This window comes from Ursus americanus, chromosome 29 (assembly GCF_024610735.1).
Source record: "Ursus americanus isolate L20-20 chromosome 29, mUrsAme1.1.p, whole genome shotgun sequence".
NCBI classification, from domain to species: domain Eukaryota; kingdom Metazoa; phylum Chordata; class Mammalia; order Carnivora; family Ursidae; genus Ursus; species Ursus americanus.
This window is the reverse complement of record NC_142155.1, coordinates 20,801,197-20,827,435: the sequence shown is the minus strand read 5'-3', so window position 1 is coordinate 20,827,435 and position 26,239 is coordinate 20,801,197. Positions and strand designations below refer to the sequence as shown.

The window sequence follows — 26,239 nt, the reverse complement described above, 5'->3', positions numbered from 1 at the left end:
TTGGGTAAATTCAACTCAGTACCTCCGGGAAGCTAAACAAGATTGGGGGGCTAAGCAGAGTCCCACTTTGGAAAAACACCCCTATCAGAGACCATCTGGCTATCCTTCCTCAAAGGGATAGCTCTGGGGGTGCCTGGCTGGCTCAGTTGGTGGAGCATACAACTCTTGTTCTCAGGGTCTTGAGTTCAAGTCCCATGTCAGGTGTGGAGTCTACTTCAAAAAAAAAAAATGGATAGCCCTACAAACAAACAAAAAAAGGTATTTCACTGTTTTCAATCCTTTGGTAGGAGGACAAATTTAGTCTCCCCACTCTTTCTGTGAACAGGAGGTACATCTGCTTGAGTTCTGCCTCCCCTTGGCTGTTTGAGCAATTTCTCTACTATGGAATCATGAATTCACAACATTGTCCCAAAATGCCACCACCACTGAGCCCCCTGTTCCTCTCAGTCTTTGACACTTCTGAACCTTGAGGTTGGCTTCCACATTTTGAACTCACTGTCCTCATCCATCCTTCCTTGCTTTTATTTTTAGGTAGCTTTCTAGACTTCAGCTGGATTAAGTAGATCCATTCCATTTCCTTGGGCTTCCTTCTGTGATCAATACTTAACATTTTCCACACTTAACTAGTCCTAGTCCTGACTTGCCCTGTGACTGCCCACACCCAGGCTTGGCAATGCAGGTAACAGAGAGGAGATGGTCCCTTACATTTCCTTCCATTTTCATTATTCTATGAATTTATTGAAGAAAAATACTGTCACTCATAAAGATGCATGAATGTATTTTTCTAATGACCTATACATAAGAGGTAGAGAAATAACTTAATTTTAAAAATGTGAAATGTAGCTGGTCATTGTTTTTTTTTAATTTTAATATTGCTTTAACATGGTATGAAAGCATATTAGAGTGAGAAAATTATTGGTAGTAGATGAGGGGACAAACCACTTAAGGTGGTTTATTAAGTAAATTATCTGAAATATGTGATTCAGCACATTAATTAGGTTTAGACCTCAACTTTTGAGACTATAAAAGTACAAAAATAATAGAGACTATCTAAATAGTAATGAGTTATTTCATTAATAAATGATATTAATATAGGGTATAATGGGGCAGGTATTTCAAAGAAAAATTAGTTTCTCCTTTCATGTTATAATTGATATGATAAATTAATATTTGAAAGTTGAATCACTCCTGATTTTTATGCATAGACATTGATTCTTGCATCAGAACTATTACATTTTGTGAATTTTAGAAATTGGTCTAAAATTTAATGTTCTAGAATACGATTGCTTAAAGCAAAAAGCATAGTGATCTCATCTTGCCCTCAACTTTCAAGATGAATAGAACGTTCTGCATTAATCAAAAAAAATGTGAAATGGAAGATGATTTACATGGCTTATAGCTATTCTAAAATAGAACTTTTAATTGATTCTTACTCTTCTTTATGCTCAACTCGGCATCTGTGTTTCTGATAAATGGGGAAAAGTCATATAAATACCGAGGGTTGGTGGGGGCGCAGGGAAGATGGTAACAGAAAAATACCCAGGGAAAAACTACTCACAAAAACTGATGTTTCTTACAAAAGATTTTGGAGGCCTTAGGACCACAGGAAAACTCGTCCAGAGTCTCGTTTAAGTTTTACATATACTTGTTCAAGCTTTCAGACAGTTCCACATGTGGCTACAGGCTTTTCATAGGGGGGGATAAATGACATAATGGAGCAAGTAAAGATTGTCTTCCACCATTCCCAGCATCTGATTTCTGTGCTAATACCTCTCTGCTATAGAAGCCTTCTTCCTGAATATATCAAGATGAAAGTAAGCCGGTCACCCTAACTGCAGATTAAGACAAAAGCTGGGTCATTTAGCACCTGGCTCTCTTGCCAGGTCAGGAGCAACAGAGAAACTGAGAGAGTGCATCACATGTAGTAAGGGTAAGAATGTTTCATGAAGTTTTGTTTTAGTTTTGTGTGCGTGTTTCCTGGATCAAAATGTAAACTATTTTTTTCAGAGTGAGCTGCCAGAAATGGTTGAAAGCCTCTGGCTTATATTATCCAACCAACCACATATCATGGGTGTTCTCATGGCTGTGTTTATGTTTAATTTCACATCCTACGAGTACTATCTAGGGAATTCATGAAATGCTTTCTGCTGCAAAAAATAAAGAAGAGATAACTACATGGTGAATTTTCTACTATCAGGAACTAAGAGGAGTATTTAATACATTACCAAATTCACAATATCCTTTCTGAATTTGTTAATTGGCAGATAATATAAACATTGAATCATCTGTTTGTGGATGTTGTAACAGAATATCGGCCTGAAGTCCACTGAAAAGTAGTCATTCTAAAAGAGGTTCGATATGTCCCTGCTGGTTAGTCTTGAAAGAATTGTGTGTTTTTGAAGAAACTTGAGATTTGCTCTATAACTAAATCATCTTAGCAGTAGAAGATTTTAGTACAGGTAGGGATATTACAAAAACAACGTTTTTATAAACTAATTTTCTCCAATTTTCTTATTGTGGTAAAAACATATAACATAAAATTTACCATCTTAACCATTTTAAGGCGTATAATTCAGAGGCATTAAGTATATTCACATTGTTGTATGACCATCACCATCATCCATCTCCACGACCCTTTTCATCTTGCAAAACTGAAACTCTATGCCCATTAAACAATAACTCCCTATTCCCCTGCCCTCCACCCTGGGGTGATCCTCAACCCCAGTGACCTAGAAGTCTGGCATCTGTCACCATCACTAAATGATACTTAACAGGTCCCTATCAGTAAAATTTGGCAAATTCAACCTTATCAAATAATAACAATTTGCTGTAGGATCTTACATGCTGTATATTATGTCCCTCAAGTACTGTTCTTGATTTATTAGTAGTAATGTACAGTGAAGTAAGGCACTGAGGAGAAAGAAGTTAAAGCAGCTGGCTTGCTCTGCAGGAAAAGAAATGAAGATGAAAGAAAGCAGATGATACAGTTTAAATTTCATTTAAGTATGATAACTGAACCCCCATGGGGTCAGCAAACTACTGCTCATCTGCCTACTACGTGTTTTTATACAGCCTGCAATCTGAGGATGTTCTTTACATTTTTAAATAGTAGAAAAAACTCAATGTAAGAGCAACATACCATGATATGTGAAAATTATGTAAAATCAAAGTTTCGGTGTCCATAGTTTTATTGGAACATACCCACACTTACATTTTTACATATTGTTATGGCTGCTTTCATGCTATGAGGGCAGAGTTGAGTAGTTGTGATAGAAACCATATCAGGAAATCTCACCACTTTATACTGCTGCTCAGTGCCCCACAAATCACAGTAAAGCATTTACAATAACTTCATGGTGTTTCAGTGTCATGCATATTGTCACACTGTGGCATTTTATTTTATTTTTTTATTACTAGCACATGCCAATCACATCAAAAAACAAAAAAAGAGAATACTGTATTTCATGCTTCTAAAGCAGAGTGGAGTGTGGCTTATTTTATTATCAAATTAGGTGGCAAAGCATTGTGTTTATGATACAGTGACACCATAGATATGCTAAAAGAACATGATATGTGTCAATATTATCAAACTAAGCACTCATCACAATATTTCCAATTCACAGGACAGCAACTGTCAAAAAAAAAATTAGAAACTGCAAAATGAAATATCTCATCCCAGTAGAATTTCTTCACAAAAATAAGAAATGGGGGTGCCTACCTGGCTCAGTCAGTGGAGCATGCGAGTCTTGGTCTTGGGGACATGAGTTCAGGCCCCAAGTTGGACACAGAGCTTAGGAAACAAACAAAAGAAAGGAAAAGAAAAGAAAAGGAAAGGAAAGGAAAGGAAAGGAAAGGAAAGGAAAGGAAAGGAAAGGAAAGGAAAGGAAAGAGGAATGGAATGGGATGGGATGGAGTGGAATGGAATGGAATGAAATGAAAGTGAATCTGCATCCAAAATAAGTTTCTGTGTGGTTCATTGTTAGCCATGCAAGGAAAACCATTAACAGATAGTGAATTCATTAAATCATGCTTGATTGCAGTAGCTAATGACATGTACCCGGAAAAAAAATAAACTTAAGATCATTAGACTTTCAGCAAAAAGAGTTGCTCAAAGAACTGAGAACATCAGGAACAATATAATAATTAATTTAAAAACAAGAGAAATGACTTTGAGTTTTTCTTGGTGCTTGATGAGTCAACAGAAGCTACTGAGATTGCTCAGTTGGTCTTATTTATTTGGGAGCAATTGCTGAGTTTAGAGTGACTGACAGATTAGCCTCTATAAATAGTCTTTGTGAAACAATCACAGGAGAGAATATTTTCAAAGAAGTTGAGAAAACAATGATTCAGTACAACCTGAAGTGGAATCTACTAGGATGTGTTACAACAGATGGTGGTAAAAATGTGTGTGGAGCAGGAAAAGGTTTAATGGGACAAATTTACAAAACTTGTGAAAATATAAGGTGTTTAAACCCTACTGTTGGGGCGCCTGGGTGGCACAGCGGTTAAGCGTCTGCCTTCGGCTCAGGGCGTGATCCCGGCGTTCTGGGATCGAGCCCCACATCAGGCTCCTCCGCTATGAGCCTGCTTCTCCTCTCCCACTCCCCCTGCTTGTGTTCCCTCTCTCACTGGCTGTCTCTGTCTCTGCCGAATAAATAAATAAAATCTTTAAAAAAAAATAAAAAATAAAAATAAACCCTACTGTTATTCATTTTATTATTTACCAGCAGGTACTTTGCAGAAAACATTTGAACTTTATTGCATCTTTTTAAAAATAGTTTTATTTAAATATTATTTACATACCATGCAATTCACCCATTTGAAGTGTACAATTCAATATTTTTTTTTATATTCACAGAGTTGTGCAACCATCGATCCAATTTTTAAGAAACATTTTTGTTCTCTCTAAACGAAAGGGCATTCTTTTTGCATTAGCAATCATACCTCCTCCTCACCCCCACCCCCACCATCTCTTACCCCTAAGAACCAACCAATCTATTTTCTGTCTCTATTCTTGACATTTCATATAAATGGAATCACATAATGTGTGATCTTTTGTGACTGGTGTCTTCCACTTAGCATGTTTCCAAAGCTCATACATGTTGTAGTCTGTATCAGGACTTTATTTCTCATTGCTGAATAATATTTCACTGTAAGGATGCTATATTTTATTTATCTCTTCATGAGTTGATAGAAATTTGGGTTTTTCTACTTTTTAGCTATTATGAATAATATAGCTATGCACGTTTGTATGCAAGTGTTTGCATGGATATATGTTTTCATTTCTCTTGGGTATATACTTAGTAGTAGAATTGATGTGTTATAGGATGATTCAATGTTTAACTTCTTGGGGAACTGCCAGTCTGTTTTCCAAAATGCCTGCACCTTTTTACAATCCCACCAGCAATATATAAGTGTTCCAATGTCTCCGCATCTTTACCAACACTTGTTATTTTCCGTCTTTTTTTATTATAGCCTTCTAGGTGGGTGTGAAGTGACATCTCATCATCGTTTTTATGAGCATTTTTGTAATGATTAATGATATTGAGCATCTTTTCTTGTGATTATTGGCTATTTATATATCTTCTTTGAAATAATGCCTGTTTAAAGCCTTTATCCATTTAAAAAACTGGGTTATCTTTTTATTATTGCATTGTAAGAGTTCTTTATATATCCTGTGTACAAGCCCCTTATGAGATCTATTTTCAAATACTTTCTTCCATTGTGTAGGTTGCCTTTTTTACTTTCTTGATGATCTCATTTGTGAAGATAATGCTTTTGTTGTCATATTTATAAAATCACAACCTAACCCAAGATCATAAAATTTACTCCTATGTTTGCTTCTAATGTTTATAGTTTTAGTTCTTACATTTAGGTCTATGACCTAAATGTAAATTTTAAAGTAATTGTGCATGTAGTGTGAAGTAGGATTCACTCTTTTTACATATGAATATTCAGTTGTTCCGGCACCATTTGTTGCAAAGACTCTTCTTTTCTCACTTACCTGTCTTTGCATCCTTGTCAAAAATCAGTTAATCATCGATGTAAAGGTGTATTTCTGGACTCTCAATTCTATTCTAATGATTCATATGTCTATCTTTATGCCAGTACCACACTGTTTTGCTTACTGTAGCTTTGTAGTAAGGTTTAAAATTGGGAAATGTGAATATTACAAATTTGTTCTTTTTCAAGATTGTTTTGGCCATTGTCAGTCTCTTACATTTCCATATAAATTTTAAGATCACCTTGCAATTTCTGAAAATATCATTATCATTACTGAACCACTAGTGTAATGGTGAACTTCCTTCTTGTGGACTTGACCATCATCAGTTTCATGAATTTTTTCAGAAATAGAAGTTGAGTATTCTGACTCAGCATTTCTGTAACTTAGCAGTGGTGAAATTTCACTGCAAATGTGTGAGCTCAGGGCCAAGACTGAAATTTTTTGGGAATGAGAACTGCCCTCAGACACTCCTGTAGAATGCTGAGTGGCTTTTGGAACACTGAATGACTAATGGAAATTACCTTTTGTAACAGACTTGATAATGTTTCTTAAAGAATTCATTAACAAACTGGAAGACAAAATTACAAGACAAAACAAGTACTTATATGCAAAAATTACACTGAGGTAAAGTCATTTCATTAACAACTAATATGCCACTCGTAAGTAATGTCTCAGGCTGATTTACACACTTCCTCTGATGCCAAAAGTTAAAAGAATTGAGATGTTGATCTCCACTCAAATTTGCACCAAATGTATTTTTCCAGTTCAAACTACAGTTCTAGTATTGAGTTTCAGACTTCAATGCAAGTACAAAGAAAATTTCCCTATTTCAAAATACATTTAAGGGGCACACGGGTGGCTCAGTTGGTTAAGCATCCCACTCTTGGTTTCAGCTCAGGTCATGATCTCATCCTCCTGGGCTCTGCACTTAGTGGGGAGTCTGCTTGAAGATTCTCTCCCTCTGTCCCTCCCCCCCACTCCCTCTTTCTCTTTCTCTATCTAAAATAAATAAATAAATCTTAAAAAAATACATTTAACTGTGCAATGAGGAACTTCTACCTAACCTTTAATTAGAAGTAATTAATTGCTGCAATGGAATGGCACACTAAAAAGGCAAATATCAAACGAATTTAATAGAATTCTATGAAGGTCTATAAGAGGTGAATATCCTCAATTAAAATCATTAACATATATTGGGAGGTATGAACTTCCTTGGTGATGATTGTACAATATTGTGAATGTACTAAAAAACTAGTGAACATATACTTAAAATGGTTAAAATGGTGAATTTTATGTCATGTGAATTTTATCTCAATTAAGAAAATTATAAACTTATAGATTAATATCAGTATATGGCAACACCTGTTGGTGTGAAAGACATTTTCAAATATGGAATACATAAAATCTCATTGCAGGTCAGCATTAACAAATGAATACTTGGAAAAGTATTTTGATGGTGGGGAAAACTTTGAATCCCAATTAAACAAGATGTTATTTTTTTAATTCTATTCTCATTAGTAGAACTGTCTTACAAAAAGTTGCATTCAATTATTAATAGTGTATTTTCAATTTTATGAATAAAATTTTGTGAAAACTTTTCTTTTTTGCTATATAAGACTTACATAATATCCTCAATTTTGCCTCTTGACCTGCAAAGCCTAAAATATTTACTACGTGACCCTTTATAGAAAATGTTTGTTGACCTTGATCTGGGTAAATGGACTAATGATATTTGCTAGGAGTGGAGTTTTTATCCATAGAATGCTCTTAATTATATATCCCTGATTTAGGATTGCTTATGGCAAACATACCTAGAACCTAGGGGTTTATAACTTCCTAGAAAAGGTCATGCAAGCTATACAACTCTGAGTTATAAAATGAAGAGATAAAATGGAGATGTGTTAAAACTTAAACACTCCCCACTGTGTGAGGTGACCCTCAAACCTCTCACTTATTCTAGGCCACAGAGTTCCTATGTGATCTGAGAAGGAAGGACCTACAAAGTCAGCAGGATGACCTAGACTCTCCCTACTTGACCTTTGCCTCTTGATTGTTTGTATCATTAAAATTATTAATAAAGCTTGATGCTAGGTAAAATCCCTGATATTTGTGAGTCAGATATGACAGTTCAATTCCATGTGTGGGCTCAAATATTATTCATATATTTGAAAAATCAAAGTAAGTTTTCAAAGAGTCACACAAGCAATTTTGGCAAGACAATCCCAAATATTATTTCATGCTTAAAGAATGATGAATTTCTCTTAAAGTAGATAAAAGTACCATATTTTCTAAAAGAATTCTTTAGTATATTTTGGTAAGGAGCATATGTTACCTTCTGCTCAACAGTCTACATATTTCTTGAAGTCCCTTTAAGTTCAACCCCTTCTGTATTTAAAGTTTTATAATTTATAATTAAATATCCTTTCATAGAAACAAACCAATATATGCAAGTAATAGGGATGCTAAGACCAAATGTTCTACATCATCTGTGCATAGCAAAAATTAAATTTGATCATTTCAACCCTGTTCTACAAAAGAATTATCATCCGCTTTTCAGGTTTTGAAAAATGATTATCCCTTTAAAATTTTTTATGAAATGTATCTTTGCCTTTGAGATATATTTTTCTTCCATTCTTTATGGCAAATTCTTAAATTTACACCCAGAAAAATCTTCCATCTCAAAACTATAGAGTTTTCAGAAAAAAAAAGCAAACAAACTTCTAAGCAATTCTTATTGATCTCCCTTGGAATATTTTGATCCTGATAAGATCTAGTATTATTAATGCCTCTTATAACTTTGGTCCTGTGAAATACTGTCTGCATAAATTTATAATGTTTCTATGTTGGTTTTTAGACTTCTTATGACTGACAAGAAAAAACTTGTAAAGATGAAAAATTTTTCACACTATTTCATTTTATAAGTGACAACTCACTGCATATTAGTCACATCATGGAAATAAGACATCCTCATGACGATGATGAAATTGAATGATTTTGAATCAAATGAAAATGTGTACAAAACTGGTCAGCGGGGAAAAAGACAGGAAGCATTTAGTAAAAGTACTTGAGTGGCTACTGCCATTATGAAACATATAGTTGTAAATACATTATGTAACCTTTTTTGTTTTTGTTTTTAAGGAAAAACATTAATTTTGGGGCTACGTCCAGAATAGCATCATCTACATGGGCATTCCCTCTTCCTACAATTTCAGAAAATCCTTGATAACTACTTGAGAAAATGCAGAAGATCTTGCAAACAGAGGACATTACCAATACCCAAGCTCTTAGAAAAGGAAAGAGGAAAAGGACAGAGACAATGGACTCAGAGAATGCAAATAGTGACATGGATAAAGGACAGGTTGGTGTTCTGTTACCTCAATATAATTTTATTATCTAGCTCCAGCATAATTCCATAATCCTTTCCATAATTTTTTACTTTGGTACTTTCCGTTCTTCCAGTAACTTATTGTTCCCTTTAATTCTTTGTTCAACCAAGGGAATAAAATTTCATGTTCTCTTTGTAATGTTGAACAAGTTGAGTTAGAAACATACTCAAAAGACATTTTACCTGCTTCTATTTAAGTATGGCCAATTATGCCATTGTTCAAACTTCCCCTCATATTCTGGGAAATGAAAGAGCAGCAAACTGTCAGAAACTATTTTTCCTCTCAAAAAGTACTGAAGAAATTGAAACACTTATCTCTTCTTTCTTTAAGATTTACTGTTTCTTTTCTTTTTTAACTCCAGTTTATGGCCCATGTTCATCACTGGTTTGGTCTGGGCTCCTTTCTTATCTTTATTTATTTATTCCTTTTTAATCTGAATTCCCCCCTCCCATTGTCCTCTGATGGACAACCCCATAATGTGTTTATCTTGTTTCATTTTATTATGTATCTTTGCAACACATATATTTGTGTATATCCTTGTAATACATGTAATTTGTTATATGCATGTATTCATATTTAATTTTTTAAACACATACTAGACATTCTCCTAGTTTAAAATATTTTTTAATCTTCTGGGGATGGTGTCTAGAGGCATTCAGGATGGTCTGGCATTTGACACACATAGGGTATCATATAATACAGCCCCTGGCAAATCTAGGCTGTTCCAAAACCCTGGTAATGGAACTGTTTACCTTTATACCAAAAAGATTGGGAAACTGGCAAAATCTGCGCGTGGAGTGTTCTCAGTCCATCTTTAAGGAGTTTGTGCTGTGAGACTTAAGGTTCTTACAAGGTTCTAGGGGCTCCTGGGTTGCTCAATTGGTTAAACGTCCGACTCTTGATTTCGGTTTTGGTCATGATCCTGAGATTGAGCCCGAGTGGGGCTCCTCCTTCAGTAAGGAGCCTGCTTGAGATGCTCTCTCTCCCTCTCCGCCTGTCTTCCCCCTGCCACTTGTGCACGTGCACGCTCTCTGTCTTGAAAAAATATGTCAGCAGGGCCCATGGTGGTTCCATGTGCGCCAAAAGTGTGCATGACAGGATTAAGTGCACTTTCTTTATTGAGGAACAGAAAATCATTATGAAAGTGACAAAGGCACAAGAACAGAGTCAGAAGGCTAAATAAAAAATAAAGTTTTTCTGAGTTAAGAAGATCAAAATATATATATATATATTTTTTTTTTTAAGATAAACAGTGAAAATTCTCTTTTACATCCCTGTTTCCCATCCACCCTGTTCTCACCTCACACCGCATTTTACAATCTTATGGATACATCATTTAGTAGTACATGATACATTGGTATCATGATATATATCTCAATCTGTTTCTGATTTTTCAATCAGCACTGTTTTTAACATCTACTTACATCGCTATTTTATGTCTGATCTGTTGTGTCTAACTACTGCATAGCACCAGATTTTACCTATCCTTTTTTCCAATGATGAACACCTAAATTTCCTGTAGCATCTTGCTACTACAATGAAAAAATAAATCTCCTCATACCTGTCCTTTTAAGAAGCAATGTGAGGGATTCTCTGGAATAAACACATATGAGGGTGGTTTGTGGCTTATAAGTTATTTGTTTGTTTCTAGTTCATTTGACTAGATACTATAAGATTGCTTTCCAGAGCGTCTACATCAGTCCATATGCCCATAAGCAGGGCATGAGGGTCTCTATATTTGTATTTCCTTACCAACACTTAACATTGATATTCATATGTCATATTTTTGGCAATGATGGGAGAAAATGACATCTTATTTCAATTTAATGGTGCAGGTTTGGGAGACAAAGTGGTTCCTTGAGGGGTAAAATAGTCACATGATCTTGTAGGCCAATGTTGTGATTTCTTTAGCAATTTGTTTCCTTTAAAATTTTATAGCTTTTGAAACTACTTATTTCTATTTGGTTCCATGGCGGGTAACCTCAGAGATCTTATTTGATCATAAATTAGCCTGAAAACTCTTCTTTTTTATTATGGCATCTATGCTCAGCCTCTTTTCTCTCCAACTTACCTTTCTCTCCAGTTTTTCTACTTTATATTCTTCACTGAAGTTAGACAGAATCCTGATTTCTGCTATGTGACTGATGCGTGCATGCAACTTGATGTCTTCCCTTTTCTGAGCTCCCCTGGAGGGGGGAAGACAAAGCTGAGGCTAGTTCACTAGGTAGGGAAACTCTTCATATGGAGTAGGAAATGCCCGGGAGATGAGGGACTCATAGGTCTGATTAAGTCCCTTCAGCATACAGAACATGGGATAAACCATTAAAGTCACTTTGAAGCTTCTTTTGTTGTGCCTGCCTTGTATTTTAGAGAGACCCATATTCAGGAAATGCCTTTCTGCCTGGTGAGAGCTCCAGTGAGGATGAAGAGCCTTTAGCAGAATTGTCAAAGGAGGAATTGTGCACGAAAATAAAAAGCCTGAAACAAAAACTAACAAACACGCGGAAAGAAAACAGCCGACTTCGACAGTCTTTGGTCATGCTTCAAGGTAAACTTTGAGAAAATTGTTATTTTTAGATAAAAGGAAAAATATATGATGAGTGAGAATTTTTGCAAGTCAGCTGTTAAGAATGAAAAAGCAAATCAATACCTTAGAGAAAAAAAAATCAAAAATCACATTTTAAGAAAATCTATGATTACATAATTTAACACAGAAGCACTCTTCTTGAAGCCTTTAGTTTATGGCTTAGAGATTTTTAGATTATTCCTATGAAATACCAAATGTTATATTCATTTAATAACATTCAATGGATATTTATGAAGCATTTAATAGGGGCTGGCTACTCACTGTGGTAGGCCCCAGAGAGAAAAGATTAGTAAGACAGAACAAATATGTTAACATGTTCATGATGTGCTTATCTCATTCCGCTCTGCTAGGGAAAGCACTAGAAAATGGGACCTGTTATGATACATTATAGAACCAGTGGAATTAAAGATCCTATATATTGAAGTGTAGTTTTGGAGTCGGGAAGAGTAGTCTGGGAAAACAATCACATTCCGCTGAAGACTAATAAAGGAGAAAGATCAGTTTATGCAAATTAAAAAACACTGGGTATAATGTCTTTTTTAGGATCCTATATTGTATTTAAGTATTTATTTTTCAAAAATTATGTTTTCCATTTGCAGTTAAGCATCATGCACTCTTTTGTGCAGCTGAATATTTGGCAATCATGTCCTGTGTTAGGGAGCGTTCTGTTGTAAGACAGTAAATACACAGACCATTTGGAAATTAAATCCCTCTGGCTGCTGTGTACAAAATGAGTACAAATAACACAAGAAAGAAAGTGGGGAAGGGCCGCTCTCGAACGGTATTGCAGTCATCCAGACGAACGTGATGGCAGCCCATCCCAAGGCGAAGGCTATGGAAGTAAAGAGGACAGTTCACATAATTTTGGAGGCAGAAATGATGGGAGACAGAGAGAACATGGTGATGAGCTAGATTTCCATTTCATGGTAAATGACTCACATTCTTTCCTAAGAATATTTATTACATTGAAGACTTCACAGTTTTAAGTAGAAGCAGTTACAGCTAAAATATGTTTATTCCAACATCAAACCATTATCTCTCTATTTTTTTCAACTTTAAATATTGAATTTTTGTAGTTGATTTTTTTTTCTGGTGAGGTTTTTGTGATTTCAAAGAACAGACCATTGTCATTTTTATATAATCTCTTCTAGGACTTAGAGTAAGATGAAAAGCTAGTTTATAGGGGCGCCTGGGTGGCACATCGGTTAAAGCGTCTGCCTTCAGCTCAGGGCGTGATCCCGGCGTTACGGGATCGAGCCCCACATTAGGCTCCTCCGCTATGAGCCTGCTTCTTCCTCTCCCACTCCCCCTGCTTGGGTTCCCTCTCTCGCTGGCTGTCTCTATCTCTGTCAAATAAATAAATAAAATCTTAAAAAAAAAAAAAAAAGAAAAGCTAGTTTATAGAGTTAGCATAAATTGGTGATTAAAAGTATTGATTTTTGAGTTACAGACCTTGTTTTGAATCCCACCTCTGCTTACTGGCTATACAACTGTGGCCATGTCACTTTACTGGGTCCAGCCCCAGCTTCAATCTTCCCATCTACAAACTGGGGGGTGGGGGGCAACCTATCATGTCCTTGCTGCTATGAATATTAAAAGAGATCATTGAGGGGCTCCTGAGTGGCACAGCGGTTAAGCGTCTGCCTTCGGCTCAGGGCGTGATCCCGGCGTTACGGGATCGAGCCCCACATCAGGCTCCTCCACTATGAGCCTGCTTCTTCCTCTCCCACTCCCCCTGCTGTGTTCCCTCTCTCACTGGCTGTCTCTATCTCTGCTAAATAAATAAATAAAATCTTTAAAAAAATAAAATAAATAAATAAAATAAAAGAGATCATTGGAAGAAATGCTTCACCCAAAGTACACGATAGGTGCTCAGAAATGGTATTTATTATTGTTATTGTCTCTGCTTTTATCAACACCGGAACCTGATACATAAAATCCCAGAAAGAAAATTATTACACCAATTTTGTTATACATTTAGATGAGAAAATTCTAAGTGTGAGTAGCAAATGAGTTTCAATGGTATCCGAAGAGAATCACTATGACAAGCTTCTTCTCCCTCCCACACTCTGAATTGCCATTTCATTTTTTTCTCTCTGCCAACTTCTCACACCTCCTCCTGTATCCTCACTCTCAGCTGATGACTTTACTTCTGACTTCATTGAGAAATTGGAGGATACGAAAGAGACTGTCATCTCCCTGCACCCATGCTTTATTTTTTTTGTATTTTTGTTTTTTAAGTGAACTCTACACCCAACTTGGGGCTTGAACTCCCGACCTCAAGATCAAGAATCACATGCTCTACCAGCTGAGCCAGCCAAGTGCCCTATCCTTGCACCCGTGCTTTATGCTTCACTCTCTCCCGTCACTCATGATGACCTACCATCTTGTCTAGTCAAAGGCAGGATCTCCATCTATGCATCAGATGCCCTCCTCTTTCACCAACTGAGGACAGAGCTCCAGAGCTTCTCCTGGCTCTCCACTATAAGATAAAGTTCTCCTTCTCTATTGAATCATTCCCGTTAGCCTCAGACTTACTATTATTTCTCCCATTTAAAAAACAAAACAAAACCCCTTGCTTCTCTACTTTCCACCCTGTTTCTCTCCTCCTCCTCTTTATAGGAACAACTCCCTAAATGACTTGATGCTACACACTGTGTTCAATTTTTCCCTTTCTATTCTCCCTGGATCCACTTCAATTAGTTCCTTATCGTTCTATTGTAACTTCTTTTTTCTTGTTCAATAATAACCCCCATATATAAGTTTACTGGTAACAAAGTACCACAAATTACATATCTTAAACAACAGAAATGTGTTGTCTCCCACTTCTGAAGGCTAGGATTTCAAAATCAAGGTGTCAGCAGGATCATGCTTGCATGTTAGAGGAAGCCCTCTCTCCCAGCTTCTGGTTGTTCCTGGACTTGAGGCCATGTAATGCCTGTCTTCCCATGGTGTTCTCCCTGTGTGCTTATCTCTCAACGTGTCTAGACTTTCCCCTTCTTATAAGGACACCAATCATACTGGATCAGGGCCCACCTTAATGACCTCATTTTTTTTTAAAGATTTTATTTATTTATTTGACATAGAGAGAGACAGTGAGAGAGGGAACACAAGCAGGGGGAGTAGGAGAGGGAGAAACAGGCTTCTCGCTGAGCAGGGAGCCTGATGCGGGGCTTGATCCCAGGACCCTGGGATCGTGACCTGAGCCAAAGGCAGATGCTTAACGACTGAGCCACCCAGGTGCCCCATTAATGACCTCAGTTAAACTTGATTACACCTATAACAACCCTACTTCCAAATAAGTTCGCATTCTGAGGTACTAGGGGTTAGGACTCCAATTTATCTTTTTGAGGGGACACAGTTCAACCCATAACATTCCATATTGCTAACCTCAAAAGTCATTTCTTTCTTTCTCTCTTTCTTTTTCTTTCTTTCTTTCTTTCTTTCTTTCTTTCTTTCTTTCTTTCTTTCTTTCTTTGAGAGAGAGAGAGAGCACAAAGGGAGAGGGAGAAGCAGAAAGCTCAATGCAGGGCTCAATCCCAGGACACTGAAATCATGACCTGAGTCCAAGGCAGATGCTTAACTGACTGAGCCACCCAGGCGCCCCTCCAAATTAGATAATCAATGATTATCTAATTGCCCTATTACCAGTATTTGAGACATTTGGCTATCTCTCCTTCTCTGAAAGTTTCCTCATTTTGCTTCTAGGACACCAAATTTACCAGTTTTCCTCTTACACTGCTGGTCTTTCTTTCTATCTAAGTCCATATGGCTGATTTATTTTATCATCTTCCCCACTAAATATTTAATGATGCCCTAAGCTCAGTCCTTGGACTTCTTTCCTTTCTATGTACATTCACTCCATAGGTGATCATATCCAATTACATGATGTTAAAATCCATCAGTAAGCTATGATTCTCCAGCCTGGACTTCTCCCTTTAACTCCAGACTCATTGTCCCACTGTGGATGTGACATGACTGATAGGTATCTCAGACTAACATGCTCCTGACCACACTCCTGACCTTCTCCCTCAACCTGTTTTTCTCTTTCTCCCTCATCCTGGTTAATACTAACTTCATTGGTCCAATTTCTCAAACCAAAAACCAATTTCTGTATTTCTTTTACATTGTACACTCAGTCCATTGGCAAATCCTACTGGCTTTACCTTCAAAACATTTCTGGGGTACAATCCTTTTTACCACCCCTACTATTGCCACTCTAGTCCAAGCCACCATTATCTCACACATAGATTATTATGGTGGATTCCTAGCTGGTATCACTATTTTTGCTCTTGCTTTTCTCTAGTCTATTCTCAGCACAGTCGCAAGAATAATCCTGCTTAACGTAAGTCTGTTCGTGTCGCTTCTCTCTTCAAAACTCTTAAGTGAATTTCCACCTCACTCAGAGGAAAATGGAAGTCATTTTTTATGATCTTTAGTCCTTACATGATCTGGGTATTCCTCTTCTGCTTGTCTCTCTTGGCTTTATTTTCTACTACTCCCCCCTCCTTCTCTGTGACCCGGCCACACTGAACAACTTGTGTTTTTTTTGAAGACATCAGACATGATCTTACTTCAGTGTCTTTGTACTGGTCATTTCCTCAGCCTGGAATGTTCTTCCCCCAGATATCCACTTACTTACTTCAAGTAAGTACACTCACTTCAAGACCTTACTCTAAATTCATCTTTTCCCTAAACTCCTTCCTCAATCTAAAATTTCAACCTCTCTTTGTGCAACGTTTTTTATCCTTCTCTCCTGCTTCATTTCCACTTTGGCACTTACAATTCTCTATATAATCTATTATATATTCAATATGTCTACCCCCTCCATACACACACACACACAAACACACACACACAAGTGTACCTACAGAAACCAAATTGTAGAGTTGGCTATTGGCTAGACTTCAAGCAACAGACAAAGTCAGGAACTGCCCACTGCTGCTGTGGTATTCATGCATGCATTTACTCATTCGGTAATATTTATAAAGTCCTACTATATATTAGGCACTGTTCTAAGTACCTAAGAAAATCCAGCAAATAAAACAAAGATCCTTGCTCTCATGGAGCCTACATTCTAGTGGGGTAAGACAGTCAAAAATCACAATAAATAATAATTGAGTAAATTATATAATAACAGTAGCTGATAGTAGTACAGAAAAAATAAGGAAGGTAAAGGAGGATTGAGATTTGAGGGAAAAGATCATAAAAACACAATCTTAAATACAGTCCTAAATAACATGATCATAGTAGGCCTCCTTGTGAAGATAAAGTTGGGAAGTAGGAAGATAACAGAAAGTTGAAATTTTATGTATAATCCAAATAAGAAAGTGTCTGAGAGAAGACTGCTGAATGGTTATTTATCTTTTGCTCAGTAATGCTCTTTAAAAATCTTTGAACTAAGAATCGGGGCTCTTTTTCAGTTTATAAACCTACTAACTGAGAAAAATGGCAGGATATATATGCCATTTTAGATGTTCAGAATGGCAAATGTGTGTCTGTTATACATGTATGTATAAAGCATTTGAAACATGTCTTGTGGACCACAACTGACCAACCCATAAGATATAAAAGGAAAAAAAGGTGATATATCTATTGTATAGAAGGTATTAAATTGTCCTTGTTTTTAGAGGATGTATACCTAGGAAAAAGAAAACATCAACTGAAAACTCAACTCTTGTAGCAAATGAGATTTCAGTAAGAATAAAAAATCAGTCAAGTTTTGCCTAGGTTTCTTTAAGTATGACATAAAGCTTAAGTGAAATATGTGTGACTCTCCCTTCTTTCTTGAAACCCTACTGAAAGTAAACTTAAAATGCATAAAAACACAAGTACCAAGAAAACTCAAAAGAAAACCATAGCAGATAAAAGATGCCGGTAAAATTTTAGAAGCTGAAAAGCAGATGGATGAGTAGTAATTGACTAACTCTGTAAAAATCCAAAAGCTCAGTGTCTGGAGTGGAGATGAGAAGGGAATTGAGGTAGAGAAATTAAAATGAAGCCAAATCACACCACAGAACTATAAATGGTTTAGGATTTGTACCTGTGAAAGGGATTATGATAGTGCTGGTAGTGTGAAAGCTGGAGTCACTGAAAGACCTACCTAAAGGCCTTTTGGGACCACAAAGTCACATGTTCTTCCTATGTAGCCTGCAACTACCACCCTATCAACTACTACAGCAGAAGATAGAGGTTTTCTCTCAGAAGAGGTTGAACTCAGGGACACTGGGCGGAGCTGAGGGAAGGTGATTATTTAAAGAAATCCTCTAACATGTTCCTCTAAAATGAACAAAGAGAAAAGTAAGATCAAAGGAAACAGAGACAATTCAGGGAGCAGAAGAAATCTGCATGAAACAAGAACAGGGTAGTTTAAGAGAGGAATATCCAAAGAACAAGGGAAGAAACCTAGAAATTCAATAAAATGTCTGGAAGTTAAAGTTAAGAAAATCTTGTAGGTATTAGAGGAACAAGACCAAGGAAAGGAAAATAGAAAAGATTAGGAAAAATAAAGAATTAGTCCAAGAGGTTGAATGTCCAAAGACAAGAGTTCCTAAAAGATACAAGAGAGAAGAGGGAGAAGTTATTTAAAAAATTAATACCATAAGTTTCTAGAACGGAAGGACACAAATTTTTACATTAAAAGATAACACCAAAAGCAAAAAGACTTGTCCAAGTCGTAACATTGTGAAATTTCAGAACACCAAAAGTGAAGGGAAGATCCAAAGGCCTTCAGAGAGAATAAGCATGCCCCATGCTAAGGATTGAGCATTGGACTTTTCACCAGCAACACTGGAAGTTCCAAGATAATTAAGCAATGCCTTCCAAATTCTGAAAGGAAATGATGTAAATCTAGACTTCTACACCCAAGTGATATTGTTAACTAAGTGTGAGGGCTGGTAACACTTTCATACAATGTCTCACTAATGTATTTCCTATGATTTCTCTTTCAAAGGCTAAAAAAAAAGTGCATCAAAGGATGCACTCTTCCCAAATGAAGAGGGTGAATCTAGAAAAATAAAAACATGACATCCAGAGAACAGGTGGTCCAATTCAGGAGAGAGACGAGGAGGAGCCATAGAACGGTAGTGAAGGGAAGCTCCAGGATGACAAGTATACAGTAGCCTAGAAGCAGCTAGTCCAGATTGTGGAGGAGTATGGAGGGCTCCAGGGGAGACAGCGCCAAGAAAAATATGAAATTGATAGATGACATGATATATCCAATATACTGAAAAGAGATTTTACAGCTCTGATACGAAGTTTAGAGATGTATAACTGAGAGAAACAGTGTAAAAAATAATAATAATAAGGTAATGATTAACTCTTGGGGGGGAATCATGTTTTAAAGAAAAGGAATTGTGAATAATATTTATATCACTATAATAATGTAAGCACAATATTTATTGAACAATTGTGTTACCACTATTCTGGGATGATGAGAAGAGTATGTGTATGTTTACATGTGAGTACGAGGTATGTATGTTTCTGTGTGGCTGGGAGAGGAGTGAAAGAGAACAATATTGGCATATTACATAGTTGAAACTAAGTAGGGGTGCCTAGCTTGCTCAGTCATACAGCATGTGACTCTTGATCTCAGGGTTGTGAGTTCAAGCCCCATATTGCATGGAGAGCCTACTTAAAAAAAAAGGAAATTAATAAGTAATTATATTGATCTGAAAAATCAATAAGTAGTTGTATATACATATTATTATTTGAGACTATGAAGTACCAGAAGAAGCAGGTAAAAGGATTAGAATTGGTGATTTCTGAGAGTGGTAATCAAGAGTGGTGAATGTGAGGGCAGAAGACTGCTGTTATTCATTATAAGCCTTATTTTACTTCAAAACTGGTAAATGCCTATTATATAATGGTCCTTCAAAACTAGCCTCTACTATTTTTTTAATCAGTAATTTCCTTTTGGGTCAGAAATTTCCAGTTATTTTCTTAGAAAAAAAAAGAATCGGCGTGCCTGGGTGGTTCAGTCAGTTAAGCATCTGCCTTGGGCTCAGGTCATGATCCCAGGGTCTTGGGATCAAGCCCCATGTCAGGCTCTCTGCTTCAGCAGGGGGCCTCCTTCTCCCTCTCCCTTTGCCCGCCGCTCCCCCTGCTTGTGCTCTCTCTCTCTCAAATAAATAATTAAAATCTTTAAAAAGAAGAAGAAGAAGAAAAAATCTAGTCACATTAATTACAAACAACTATAAAATATCAACAAATAACACTAACAAAAATGTATGTGATCAATGAAGAAAAATAAAAAACTCAGTGGAGAAATATACAAACCTAAATTAATGGAGAGACTTGTCACGTTCATTGATGAAAGGAGAAGATGCCAGTTCATCCCCAAATAATTAACACTTTGAGTGGAATTCCAATAAAAATACTAATGATTTTTTTGTTTTGTTTTGTTTTTGGAAATTTGACAATGATTATTATAAAGTTAACCTGAAAAACTAGGCAAAATCAATTAAGAACATTCTGAAAAAGAATATGAGGGTATAACATGCCAACATTAAATCATATAAATTTCCAATAATTAAAAATGACTTGCTAGTGCAAGATCAGCAGATCAATGCAACAGAATGCAGATCCCTCAAACAGAACCTCATATATGATAAAGAAACCATCCTACAAGCACTATGGCATAGAGGTAAAGAGTATGGATTTAGAGAGGGCCAAACCACCTGGGTTCAAACCCTGCCTCTGCCACCTGCTGTCTGTGTAACCACGTACAAGTTGTTCAACCACTCTGTGCCTCAGTTTCCTCATCTCAAAACTGGAAATAATGAAAGTACTTACCTGGGTCACATGTAAAGCATTCATGGATCTGTGACCTAGTCACGCAGAGCCCTGCTCTTAGAAAGGCCCCACATACTGGTTAAAGGCTCTCCTGTCACCATATTAAGGTTTTTAAGAAGTTTTGAACACGGAGTGCTGCATTTTCATGTTTGCAATGAGCCTGGCAATTCATGTAGCAAGTCCTGCAAGTTAATCAGGAAAAGGATAAATTATTCAGCAAATGGCTCTGGGGAAACTGATATTCCCGTGTGTGTTGGGGGTGAGGGATGCAAGTTCAAGTTAGCTTCTCATTTCACTCCATGTGGCACACTAAAAACATAACTATACAGTTTAAATAAAAACCCCATGTTCTGAATTTTTAGTGGGAAGTATTGGTTTAAACACATGATGAAATTTATCTTTAAAAATGAATAATATATATTTTCTAATACTGTTCACTGAATAGGCCTAAAAAGAACTCAATAGCAAAGAATATGCCTACCACCTGGATTTGGTCATATAATAACACTTCCCACTAAAAGGAGCTTGGTTTCCTCGGAGAAATGGCTGATTCCAGAATTTGCACAGGCAATGTATAAGACGAGACTTGTTGGGAGCCTAGAACAGGAAATCCAGATGAAAATCTTGTTATACCAGAAAGCAAGGCAGTTAACAAAGACTGCGGACATGCCAGTTAGAAAAGGTTCCCAATGGCCAAAGATGAGACAATTTGAGTATCAATAATAAGGATAACAATAGTGGGTTATCATATATATTTAAATGCAGGAGTTCATAATGGTATTCAAAAAAGAAAAAATTTAATGGTCATCTGAAAACTGTCTAATACAGATTAAAAAAAAAACAACAAACATTTATCCTGTCATTATTATAGGAAATAAACCTAAGTGTAACCAAATAGTCGATGGGAGGAAGTTTCCCTTTGTACAAGATTTCTAGCTAATAAATGAAGAAGAAAAGTATTAGAATACCACCGTTTTGCAACTCCTTATGAGGTAATGAATGTAAGAGGTGATCATCAGTGACGACTAATAGAAAAAAAAAGCTAACCGTGCATTCAATGCTACCTGATAGAATTTTTAAACACTACCTAAATCTAATCAAGCCATTAAAGTCATGTTTTCAAGTGGAAAATAACCCATCAACAGGTGAATGAAAACTTTAATTGTAGAGTATCCATATAATGAAATATTAGCAGCAAAAAGGAATGAATGACAGATACATACGACAACATGAATGAATCTCAAAACATTATGCAGAGCAAAAGAAAAAAAAGACCAAAAAAACCCACACAAAACCCCAGAATATACGGTTTGAACCCATTTATACATAATTCTAGAACAGGTAAAACTTACCTCTGGCTAAAGAAGTCAGATCAGTGGTTGCCTCAAAGGCGAGTCCAGGGGTTGACTTGGAAGGGACATGAGGCAACTTCCTGGGAGGATGGAGATGTTCTTACCTTGCGGGGTGTGCATTAACTGGGTACATCATTTTGTCAAACTCATCTCCCTTTACCTACTTCTGCTCAGACTTTGTGTGAGATCTTGCCTTTGATTCTATGTAAATTAGACCTCAAAAGATCATATTTTCCAAGAAGATTTAATAAAACAGGCAAATATTAAACTTACAGTCTTAATTGGAAAAAAGAACTATGATAAACTCTACGTATATAGTACAGTCTAGTTATGTAAAAGAAAACACAATGACAAGAAGGATACATTCTAATGAACATGTCCAACTTTCATTATTAGAAAAAAGTCAGTAAATATTCTTCACACCTCACTTTACACCAAATTCCTTTTTTCTCTTTACATCCTAACTGCCTTCTTGGGGTTCCACAAATACAGAACTTGCATTTCTTTTGCCTCTGATGACCTCCTCATTTCCTCCAGCTATTTAATTTCTACTCAGCCTTCGGCTCTCAAACCAATTCGGCTCTCAAACCAATTCTGACCTCCCCAGAGAAGCTCTGCGTATCCCTCCCCTCCCCAGGCTGGGTCAAGTACATAATGCCTCTCCTTTGTGGTACTTAACAATTGCAATTTTTCATTTCTTTGCATGTACCTTGAGCGAGCCAAACTACAAAGTTAAGGGCACTGTCCTCTAGATTGCCACATTTGCCTAAGACTTCGGATGCTAACTGTAAACTCAGACGTTTTCCAAAAGTACCCTCAGGTCCAATAATTTGCTGAATAAACTCACAACTCACTGAAACCCATTATACTCATAGTTACATTTATTACAGGGAAAGAATACACGTTAGAACCAGCCAAAGTTAGAAGATACACAGAGGGCAGAGTCTGGGTGATTTCCAAATGTGAGCTTCCGTTGCCTTCAAGATGCTTTACCCTCCTAGCATTTCTACATTACAATATGCATGCGGTATTGTCCATCCAGGAAGCTCACCTGAGCTCCAGTGTCCAAAGTTTTTACTGAGGGTTCATTACATAAGCATGACTGATTGATTGATTGATTGATTGATTGCCTATGTTGAACTCAGTCTCTACATCTTTCTAGGTTTCTGACTGTGGTCAGGTTCCACGCTAAGACTATTGGGTGTGATTGTTCACACCCTGACATATACCTTAGCGTGAGCTGTCAGGTCTGAGTGGCTCCCCCTGAATAACTAAGAAACTCCTCCTATCACTGAGAAAATTCCAAGGGTTTGGAGGTTACTTTCCAGGAACAGGGGAGGCCAGACCTCTCTTTAGGTCCACATCACGATTGGGTAAATAACCCCTCCCCCCGCCCAGTCCAAAAGGCCAGGATCGCATCAGGTGTTGCTCCCAGTCTCGGCCCTACCGCTTAAGAGGGTGGTTGGCAAATGTCGAGAGTCTGCATAACATAGTAGTTTATAGCATGGAGTTGGCTAAGTCTGAATCTGAATTTTGCTCTTCTTCTCACTAATTGGGTTGACCCTGGATGGGTTCTTAAATCTCTCTCGCTGCCCAATTGTCCTCATCTATAAACTGGGGGTAATGATAATATCCATCTCAGAGAGCAATGAGGATTAAATGAATGAACATCAGTAAAGTTCTCAGAATAGTGCCTGGCACAGAATAAAAGCTAGATAAATGTTTTATATTATTAAATGCTCAATGAATAATTGCTTATTGAATTGGTGAATGGGACATGAGAGGGGTTTAGGAAATATTAATTGAAAGAATATAAAAGAAGACTTTCTTCAGTAGATTTTACTGTCTTTCTGTTACTATAGTACCAAATGTATTGATTTGGATGTGTCATCAATACGCCTGATTTTCAGCTCTCAAATCAAATATTAGTCCAAAGATTATAGCTTAATAATATGCTTAAGAAAAAAGTTTCAGTCTTTTTACTTCTCCAGCAGCCTCAACCATAGAGTGAGGAGTTGAATCAGAGAGGATTCAAAGTTTTTTCAACTCCAACAAAATGCTATCTGTCCTTAGGAAACAAACTACATATAACCATAACTAGAGAAGACCATTCTACATGGAGGCATGAACCTTTGTGTAAGTGTCCATTAAAAAAGGAACAAAGAGGGCACCTGGGTGGCTCAGTCTGTTAAGCATCTGCCTTTGGCTCAGGTCCTGGGATCCCTGCTTAGAGGGGAGTCTGCTTCTCCCTCTCCCTTTGCCCCTCTCCCTCACTCATACTCTCTCTCTCTCTGTATCAAATAAATAAATAAGATCTTTAAAAAAAGGGGGGGGACAAAGAGAACATTCAGCTGATTACCAAAATTCATCCTTAATATGTGAAAACATAGTTTTGAATCGTGGCAATGAATTTTTATTAATTTGATGAAATTTGACTCCCTGGAAAACCACACACAAGGGTCACAGAAAATCTATTTATTTTTATTATTTTTTTAAACAAAAATTTTCTTTTATTGAAGCATAGTTGACATATTAGTTTCAGGTGTACAACAGTGATTTGACAATTCTATACATTATGAAATCCTCACCACAATAGTGTAGTTACCACCTGTCACCATACAAAGTTATTACAGTGTTATTGACTATTTTAATAGATTTAAATGGAAATGGTTTATTTTAATGGTCATTTAAACTGGCCAGGTGTATCTGGAAGGTGACTGATAATAGAATCAACAATGTCCCCAAGTGAGATTAAAAACCTTCAAATAATACTATTAGCAACTAGAAAAAAGAGCCAACTCTTTAAACCATTCATTTTAGTTATGAAGTAAGGCATATACATTTAAATACAACAACCAAATGTTTTTGAATTGATTTATTATTACTAAGCCATTATTAAATTAAATAATAATCCAACCACTCTTCTTACCATATTTATTTTCTAAAAATAGTAAATGTTAATAATTTGTTCCACCTATTTCTATACATGCAATATAATATGTATACACACACAATAAAAAAAAAGGGAATATATGCCCCTGTTACTAAAAGTATTTGTAAAGTGTTAATTTTTCTCACCATTTTAGTGTTACCACAGGCAGTCACCCAGTTTGAAGAATTGGTTGGTATGGCGGAGGCCCTGCTTAAGGGGGGAGGAACCATGTCCACCTCTGCATCCACCCTCTGGAGAGCAACAAACAACTCCTCACCAGACTCATTTGCCTCAACGTGCAGTAATTCTAACTCGAATTCCAGTTCACCGATTTCCCTGAAAGCTGAAGAAGAGCATCCTACTGATGAGAAACAGGTCAGTTGGAACGCCTGCCCTATCTTTCTGTGAGATACAGTAAATAAAAAAATTAAAATAAGACTACAAAATGATGGGGCATCTGGCTGGCTCAGTCCGTGGAGCATGCGACTTTTGATCTTAGACTTGTAAATTCAAGCCCTGCTTGGGTGTAGAGATAATTCAAAAATAAAATTTTTTTTAAAAAGACTACAAAATGATCATTGTTTTGTTGGATAACTTTGGGTAACTTTTGGTCATGACCAAAACATTGCAATTACATAAAACAATTGTTTAACAGTAAGTTTTTTAAAAATGTTTGTTTCACAAATATCCAGTTTAAAAAACTAAAGTCAAATTGTGACCAATGATGAGGTTATTAAACTAGAAAATTCTTAAATCAGTGATGGATAACTATGCATTGAGGGTTACAAAATTATATATTGGGTGAAGGTAAATTTCAGCTTCTGCACGCTGGAAGAACATAATCTTCTCCTACTTCCCCAATTTCTCTTCAAGAAACAGGCTAAAAAGACAAGAGTTTCATTAGAATCAGTTATCAGCTTTGGAAAACATGCCTTCCAGAGCATTAAATACTAACAATCTAACATTTAGAATATTTGACTCTTGCTATATCAGTTTCCTTTTGTTATGTCACAGATGACCACAAGCTTAGTGATATGTAATAGAGCATATGTATTATCTGAGAGTTCGGTAGGGCAGAAGTGTGGTAAAATCAAGGAGTCAGCAGGTGCATTCCTTTCTGGAGGCTCTAAGGAAGACTCTGTTTCCTGCTTCTTTAAGTTAATGTAGAATTCAGTTTCTTGTGAT

General features: G+C 36.6%; 1 protein-coding gene across 4 annotated transcripts in view; it reads left to right on the top strand.

Annotated features, from left to right (window-relative positions):
* Positions 1-26,239, top strand: part of BEND6 (BEN domain containing 6) — a 43,415-nt gene that overhangs the window by 7,214 nt on the left and 9,962 nt on the right. For 2 of the 4 annotated variants that reach the window (XM_045802941.2, XM_045802923.2), the window contains exons 2-5: positions 9,143-9,362; positions 11,761-11,938; positions 24,196-24,258; positions 25,209-25,429. In XM_045802941.2, coding sequence (XP_045658897.2) covers positions 9,243-9,362; positions 11,761-11,938; positions 24,196-24,258; positions 25,209-25,429 — 582 coding nt within the window. In that variant the 5' untranslated portion in view covers positions 9,143-9,242. Of the gene's footprint in view, positions 1-1,650; positions 1,931-9,142; positions 9,363-11,760; positions 11,939-24,195; positions 24,259-25,208; positions 25,430-26,239 lie in introns of those variants that run through there. The other 2 variants (XM_045802932.2, XM_045802952.2) reach the window with 2 other exon arrangements.